Raw genomic sequence first — 9,003 nt, forward strand, 5'->3', positions numbered from 1 at the left:
AAAAACACTCTTAATCTTCCCCTTCATTCACAACAAAAATATATGGCATTTCCGAATTACTTGCTTCCCTTAGACACCGATAGCTCTTCGTCTTCGGACGATGACATTCTCAAATGGTTCCCGTTGTTATATAACGAACTTGAAGGCCCGAGCCGTCCAAAGAAATAAGTGGTGGAGCGTGATCGTATACATGCCCACGAAGTGCTAATGAACGACTATTTTGTGGAGGAGCCGAAATACAATGACGAGACGTTTAAGGAACGCTTTCGTTTGCCGAAATCTTTATTTTTAAAGATTGTAGCCGACGTCGAAGTAAACGAAGAATGGTTTCAAGAATCTTACGACGCGAGGGGCAAACGAAGTTTCACGGCGCTTCAAAAATGCACATCCGCTATTCGTCAACTAGCGACATGTAACCCACCCGACCAATTCGATGAATACTTACAAATGTCTGAGAGAACTTCACGTGAATGTCTACAATTCTTTTGTAACGCATTATAAAATTGTATGGCAAAGAGTTTCTACGAAAACCAACAAGACACGACATTACACGTCTTTACGCCACGCACGAGGCTAGATGGCATTTTCTAGGGATGCTCGGTAGCATCGATTGTACACATATCGAATGGAGGAATTGTCCACGGGAGTTGCGAGGGGCGTAAGTTAGGGGGTGATATCAAACGACCGACCATCTAACTAGAAACGGTTGCCTCAAATGATTTATGGTTTTGGCATTCTTATTTTGGTGTTCCCGGCTCAAACAACGACATCACTGTTCTGTACACATCACCGTTGTTTTAAAGCGTAACAAATGGCACCGCACCTTTCTGTCCGTATTTTGTCAACGGAAGATATTACAGACGTGGCTACTATATTGTCGATGGTATTTACCCGCAATGGTCTGTTTTTGTGAAAGCCTTTTCGTTTCCTGTCGAGACAAATGAAAAGACGTTCAAGAAGTTGCAAGAATCGGCAAGAAAAGATGTCGAGAGAGCTTTCGGTGTTTTAAAGGGTAGATGGTGCATACTTAGTCGATCGGTTCGTGCAATGAAAAAACCCACGATCTCTAGCTACGTGTATGCATGCATCATATTACACAATATGTTAATAAAAGAAGATGGAAACGCAATTTCTCCAGATTGAGTACCGAATCCTCCGACTCAAGTTCCCGTTTCCGATGATGTTCAATTAGACTTACGGGATGAAGATATTCATTATCGGTTGAGATGTGATCTAGTTGAGCTTATAGGTTCTTTAGGTTTGGAATTTCCGTATTCAGACGAAGAGTAGACGTTTATTGTAACTTTTATTTTTTAATTCTAATTTTTAAGTTGAATTATGTTCTAGTAAACTATTGTTTTTATTTTTTAAGTTCTAGTAAAATGTTGTTTTAATTTTTTAAGTTGCAAAAAAAAAAAAAAAAAATTCCTATCACACACCACTACACCACACCACCACCCTTGTCAAATTCCATCAAAATGTGATGGATTTAGGGTTGGTAATGTGACACCATTTAACTGGGTGGGGTGTGTGAGGAGAAATTGCATCACCACCATCACCCCTCCCCCCAAGACATGCTATGATTAATTTAATAATTAACTCATTAACTCTTTTGCATGGTACCTTTGACATTGCAACAACATTCGATTATTTGTTTACTTCATGTATATTTAATGCGAAATATATTCTAATTACGGTTATATATTATTAAAGAGTCGTAAAGCTAAAATACAAACATTTTTATATACAATAAGAACATTAAACTCGATCTATATGTACACGATATTATACTTTAATGCTAATATTAATGTCTTCTCATGCTTTTTACTAAATGTTTATAATTTAAAGATTTAAAGTATATAAATTATAAATGACAAATCTATGGACATTAATTAGTAGATAAACCATAAATTGGTGAAAAGAAGATAAATTATAGAATATAATCTTCAATAGAAAATCATTGATTGATTAGTGTTTCTTTAATGCACCGGATGGAGAAATGATTTTAATAAAGTTTAACCTTATCGGCTTATCCAAATGGAAATCCAAAAGTAGGCTATCAAACTACTCACGTCTCTTTTCTTAAAAAGTCGTCTTATGATGCATGCACAAAACATGAATATAGTCTTATGGTCAGAATATTCGTTCCCGGTTCCCATTTACAAATCCTGTCTATATATATTTAGCTTCCATGCTAATGTTCTCATAGAAACACAATAAAGCACACACGGTTGGGTTTCAGAGTCCATCATTTAGAATCATATATATGTTGTCTAAACAACAACAGAACACATCACACAAATCCAAAGTGATATGAGTTTTGCCCCAAGTTTGAGTCGAATCAGTCTTGTTCAATCATTCTCAGTTGTCTTTCTTTATTGGTTCTATTCAGTTTCTTGAACCATATACATTTGTACATATCATTCACATAACGGTTCTAGTCTTGTTTTGTGTTTTGAGGGTCAATTTCCAGGATCATTTTGTAACCGTGTCTCGTTCTGTCTAGTTTCTTTCTAGACTGGTTTTTTAATATAATAATTTTGGCCATTCAGGATAAAAAAAGGAAACAATTTAACTAGGTAGAACTTAGAAGCATATAATGTCATCAAAGGGTTATAATTATCTAAAGGTGGATGAGAAGAAGATGAAGAGAATGATATCGAACCGCGAATCGGCAAGGAGGTCCAGGATGAAGAAAGAACAGCACATGAAGGATCTCAATGACCAAATCTTTTATTTAACGAAAAAGAGAGACGAAATGTTACTAAAAATCGAAGGAATCGCGAAAGAGAACACTAAGATGGAGATGGAGAATATGGTTTTGAGATCACAGAAACATGAGTTGGAGAAAAGATTGGAGTATGCAAACCAAGTTTGTGGATGGTGATGGTGATGGTGATGGTGATGGTGATGGTGATGGTGATGGTGATGGTGATGGTGATGGTGATGGTGATGGTGATGTGTCATTGGCATCAATGGGTGGTGTTCAAGAACCATGGATAAGGCCATGGGAGCAGAAGCAGCCTTCTACCTCCATGCCTGTTATGTCATCATCTATTGGATTTTCCATCTTTTGATATACTTTGATTACTTTCATGTTGTGGGATTTTACTTTTCCTTTGATGATGTTGTTTTTCAAAATTTGGATAGGGTTGTTGTGTTGATCTTTTATTGTTGGAATGGAAGTGGGGGTGTGGTTAGATTCTGTTGTATGCGTTGTGATGTGTAATAACTACCTTTTTAGTAATTTCAAATGTTTCATTTTTCTTTTTGGATTTAGTTATATTTATATACTAATAATCTTTTACACAAATAATTTTTTTTTTTATTTTTTACATGAAATGTATTACAAAGATCTTGATAATCAACACCCTAAAATAAAATTAAATTTGTATAGGTTACTAATTTATTTATTGATAAGTTTGTAAGCTAATAAGTAATACAACTTGTGAATATATATCTGTTTTAACACAAACAGCGAACACTATGTAAAACTAAATACTATTACAAGTTATCGTAAAAGGCACAAACTAATGCTTGAGGCCATCTTGTGATTGCTAATAATGTTTTTATGAGTTGAGTACGTGAAAGCTAAAATTACAGACACCTGCTTGAGTATTTACGTGCTTGAATCCCGTTAGACACTGAAGCACAAGTCAGTCGAATACCTTGGATCATCAGCATGCTAGCGTATGCATATACTTCTATAAGCAAGTCTCTAGTAAGCAGAAAATTCATTTATATGAATCTTCCATCTTTATATACATAAGTGTATATATACATAGAAGTATAGAACATGTAAAGCTGGGAGTTACATAATGGGCTTGAGTAATATGGGCTATGGGCTATTTATAACACTTTAATTTTATTTATAGCCTTTTATTAAATCAAATTCATTGAAGTCCTAGTTAATCACTTAATTGTACACACTTACACTTTTACTTACGAGAGCTTTACTTGTCTTTACTACAATTTTTATCAGTTTTATGAACTGAAAAACGTGAGTGTCCAATGTAATTAATTCATTAAGATTTTCATTTTTCAAAACTCTGTGTTGGAATAATATGAATCGCAAGTCCAATCCAATCGATCTACTGTGGTGATTTTAATCTTACTTGTGTTGGTATCAGATGGATAATAGTAATGAACAAATTAGGGTTTGAGGAAGGCTATCGTATTGATTGATTGATAAAATAAAATTGCATACAATGAAAGAAAACAAGACCCTTTTATAAAGAGAGTATGACAACGGCTCTAAACAAAAGAACCGGACTTCAACAAACAAAGCGTGAGACCAGGCCCACTTATTCAAAATAAACAAACAAACTTAATTCAAACTTAACGTAAATAAATGAGACAGCCTTCAACATGAGTTTGAATCATATTTCAATACCCTCACTTAATTCATACTCCATTACTCCAAGCCAGTGGCAAAAGTAAACAAACTTTTCTCTTGAGAGGGCTTTTGTCAACACATTTGCAAGTTGTTCATGAGTACTGCAGTTCATCAGCTTAACTTGTTCTTGAGCCACCATTTCACGAATATAGTGATGCTTGAGTTCTATATGCTTGGAACGACTGTGCAACACTGGATTTTTTCTTAAGTTGATTGTGGAGCGATTGTCACAATACAACATTGTAGCCTCCTTTTGTTCAAACCCAAGATCAGCAAGAATTCTCCTCAACCACACAACCTGAAAAGTAGCTGCAGAGGCTATGTAGGCAGACACACTCTTTCTATCATCGGCACAGCTAGCCCAATCACTATCAGTGTATCCTACCAATTCAACTTTAGTACCTCTAGCATACCATAGCCCGAAAGAAGTAGTACCTGCTACATATTTCAGAATCCTGCGGGCTGCTCCACAATGTATCTTTGAAGGGGATTGCATAAATCGTGCCACCATACTCACAGCAAAGGCTAAGTCTGGCCTTGCATGAGTCAAATAGATGAGAACTCCAACAAGACTTCTGTAGTTGGCTGCACTTGTTCTATCTGCCTCATCTTCTATCATCAACTTGTCACAAGTGTTCATTGGAGTATCATCTATCTTTCCCTTCATTATCCCAAATTTAGTTAACAGATTCTTTGCATACTTTTCTTGGCTTAAGAATAGTACATGTGAAGACTGACTCACCTCTAGACCTAGAAAGTACTTCAGCAGCCCCATGTCAGTCATTTCAAACATCTCCTTCATTCCCCTTTTAAACTCCTCAATAAAATTAGGACAAGAATCGGTGCACATAATATCATCCACATACAAGCATACATACATCATCTTTTGGTTATAACAACCTTTGATATATAAGATAGACTCACTAATACTTCTCATATACCCATAAGACATAAAATACCCATCAATTTTGGAATACTAGGCTCTTGGGGCCTGCTAGAGCCCATATAGAGCCTTATGTAGCTTGTAGACATGCCCTTCTTTTCCATGAACAACATACCCTTGAGGCTGCTCAACATAGATTTCCTCATTTAGAGTTCCATTTAGGAAAACAGATTTAACATCTAGTTAGTGAATCTTCCACCCCATCTGAGCTGCAACGCTTAACACAACTCTTATCGTTTCAAACTGAGCTACAGGAGCAAATGTCTCCAAGTAGTCTACCCCATGTTGTTGTGAGTAACCTTTGGTCACTAGTCTTGCTTTATACTTGAGAATGTTCCCATCTGAGCCAATCTTTGTTTTAAACAACCATTTTAACCCAACAAGGTTCTTGTTTTGTGACCGCATAAACAATTTCCAAGTCTTATTTATTTCTATTGCATCAAGTTCAGCAGTCATGGCCTCCTGCCATTATTTTTTTCCTACAGCCTCATCATAATTGGTAGGATATGTGACGTTTAATGCAAAATGACAAGTATAAAAATCATAGTCTTCATATACTGAATCCACCTTCTTGGATTTTGCATAGACATCGTCAAGTTCTTTGATTTTTGGTGGTGGTGATGGAGGATAAGTGTTGGTCTGATTAGAGGATGAAGCAATGGATGTGGCAGGTGAGTTTAGTTGGCTAGGAGTTTGACCAGATAGGTTGGTTTGTGTTGGTGTTTGCATAGGTGTTGAGTGAGTCGTGTTTTGTGTTTGTGTGGATGGTGATGTCAATATAGGCTTGTGGATTGATTTGGACTCCACTTCCACTTTTCTTTTTCAATGAAAGTCACATCCCTTCTTGTGGAAAACTTCTTAGTTATAGGGTTGTAAAGTCGGTAGCCTTTACGTTGTGAAGAATATCCTATGAATACACACTTTTATGTCCTGTCATCAAGTTTTCTTTGAAATTGCGAGGACATTAGCCCATATGCCACACATACAAACACCCTTAAGTGATAAACAGATGGTTTTCGATTAAACTAGGCTTCTTAGGGTGTTTGGTTTCTAACTGCTTTGGTAGTGGCAATATTTATCAACTAAACTGATGTTGCCACAGCCTCGGCCCAAAAACAATTTGGCTTACCCATTGTTTTTAACATGCTTCTAGCTATACCCATTATTGTTATATTATTTCTTTCTACCACCCCATTGTGTTCAGGGGTATAAGGGACAGTGAGTTCCCTTTTTATACCATGATCATCACAAAATTTATTGAATTCTAAAGAACAAAACTCACCTCCCCGATCAAACCTCAGAACTTTGATTGTTTCTTCTCCTTTTTTCTCAACCATGGTCTTGAAAACTTTGAACTTGGCAAAGGCTTCTGACTTGTTAGCAACAAAGTACACCCAACACATTCTAGTAAAGTCATCAATAAACAACAAATAATAATGACTACCTCCCAAACTAGGTACCTGCATTGCTCCACATACATCAGTATGTATTAATTCAAGCCTCTTTGTAGCTCTCCATGATTTATAAGGGAATGATTCCCTAGATTTCTTGCCAACAACACATCCTTGACACTTATCAGCATGTTTAATATTAGGTGGACCATATACCATTCTTTTATCATGCAAGAGTTTCAAACTTTGAAAGTGATAGTGACCATACCTCTTGTGCCATAGCATGGAAGTTTCATCAATTGAGTGATCTGAAATACTGTAGGTCTCACTAGTTGTTTCTGATTTAGATGCATCTAAAAGGAACATATTGTTATTTTGCACTAGAACTTTCATGAGGATGTGACCTGTGGTCTTGCTTGTGATAACACATTGGTCATAATTAAACAAAAGAGAGCAGCCCTTTCTCATTAGCTGCCCCACAGACAACAAGCCAAGTCTTTCTTGTCTCCCAATCTGACCACAAGCTTGAATGATTCATCTAGCTGAGTAAAGCTGCCTTAACAACCTGCCATATGGTTAGAGGCACCAGAATACAAGAACCATAGATAGGTTGTACTACCAATTTGAGCAGCTTTAGTCATTAGGGAGAATTGATCATCAGTGATTGCCATAAACAATCTATCATATTCCTCATCATTGGTTTCACTTTCTTTAGCAACTGGCTGTAGATTCCTCATTGTACCAGCAGTCACGTTTAAAATGGCCGTACTTGTTACATTGAGTACATTGAGGAATCTTAGACTTCTCTTGTGACCTGTCTTGATTCCTACCTCTGCCTCTTCCTCTAAAGGATAGCCGACCTCTTCCTCTTGAAGCATTGTTTCTTGAATTATCTTGCATAGCTTGTAGGGCTTGCTCATCATTGTCACTTTTCTTTTCAGGTGTCCTACTATTAATTCGGTCCTCTTGGGATTGAAGGCACTCCATCAATTTGACTAGAGTGAGGCTTGATTAGTCATAAGCAACTTCAATGGAAGGCACAAAAAAATTGAATATGGGAGTTTGACTCCTAAGAATCTTTTCAACAACTGTTTGATCATTAACAATCTCTCCATAGGCTCTCTTCTGGTTCACAAGAGCCATAACATGCCCAAAGTAATCACCTATCATATCTCCTTCTTTCATAGAGAGATTTTCAAAATTCCTTCTTAGACTCTGCAATTTAACAGCCTTTACCTGAGAGTCTCCCTCATATTCCATCTTCAAAATCTCCCACGTTTCCTTGGCCGTGGAAGTAGCAGCAACTCTTGAAAATAGTTGATCATGAACAGCCTATTGAATGATGGCCATAACATGCGCATCTCTTTTGAGATTGTTTTTGAGTTTACTCTGATCTTTCTCAGTATCATTAACACCTTCTTGTACCAGGTCCCATAGATCAAGAGATCTTAGAATGGTTTTCATACGTATGCTCCAATACTCGTACCCTTCTCCCTTAAACACAGGAATTGGGTTTGAGCAGTCGGAAGTGTACTGGTTTGATCAGCCATATGTAGGCTTTTGAGCATACGTGAAGGAACGGATCGAAGGCTGGTGCTCTGATACCAAATTTGTTGGTCTCAAATGAATAATAGGTAATGAACAAATTAGGGTTTGAGGAAGGCTATCGTATTGACTGATTGGTAAAATATAATTGCATACAATGAAAGAAAGCAAAACCCTCTTATAAAGAGAGCATGACAATGGCTCTAAACAAAAGAATCGGACTTTAACAATCAAAGCGTGATACATTAACTATTAATTCAAATTTAACATAAATTCAAATTTAATTCAAATTTAACGTAAATAAATGAGTTAGCCTTCAACATGAGTTTGAATCATATTTCAATAACTTGAAGTCCAAATAAAATTAAATCATTGATATCATCACAAATAATTAGTCCACCGCATGTTTATATAGCCTTTACAATTAATATTTTTACAAAAAGGAGAATCTGGTCTCTTAATATATTGTCGTTTGGGCATCTCGTCAAGTTTATACGGAAAACTGTAGGTTCCCAGCTGGATCTGCACGGAATATCTCGTTCTACGTAGGTGCGGAATCCCTACGTAAGACGTTACGAGTGTAGAAGACGATACACGTTAACACGATCAAACACACGTTACAATAAACAAAGACACGTTGTATTGCAACTGGAAACACGTGATTCACTGATCACCGATTACACAAACTGAATAACTCGTAAAAACTCAAAACCTTAAAACTATATAAC

At 36.5% G+C, this 9,003-nt stretch overlaps 1 protein-coding gene across 1 annotated transcript; it reads left to right on the plus strand.

Moving 5' to 3' along the window:
* Nucleotides 1-1,997: 1,997 nt before the first annotated feature.
* LOC143529583 (bZIP transcription factor 53-like) lies at nt 1,998-3,245 on the plus strand. Its single transcript, XM_077025346.1, has 2 exons — nt 1,998-2,884; nt 2,943-3,245. Exons 1-2 carry the CDS (start codon nt 2,600-2,602, stop codon nt 3,075-3,077), a joined length of 420 nt encoding a protein of 139 aa, XP_076881461.1. The 5' UTR covers nt 1,998-2,599; the 3' UTR covers nt 3,078-3,245.
* The last annotated feature ends 5,758 nt before the right edge of the window (nt 3,246-9,003 follow it).

This window comes from Bidens hawaiensis, unplaced genomic scaffold (assembly GCF_021521415.1).
Source record: "Bidens hawaiensis isolate Kalapana, Puna unplaced genomic scaffold, B.hawaiensis_p1.1 tig00008580_1, whole genome shotgun sequence".
NCBI lineage: Eukaryota > Viridiplantae > Streptophyta > Magnoliopsida > Asterales > Asteraceae > Bidens > Bidens hawaiensis.

Bases quoted from the DNA above. Each gene is read 5' to 3' on its own strand.
- LOC143529583 (XM_077025346.1), top strand. From the start codon at position 2,600: ATGTCATCAAAGGGTTATAATTATCTAAAGGTGGATGAGAAGAAGATG. The intron at 2,885-2,942 runs TGATGGTGATGG...GGTGATGGTGAT, and splicing joins CAAACCAAGTTTGTGGATGG to GGTGATGGTGATGGTGATGT.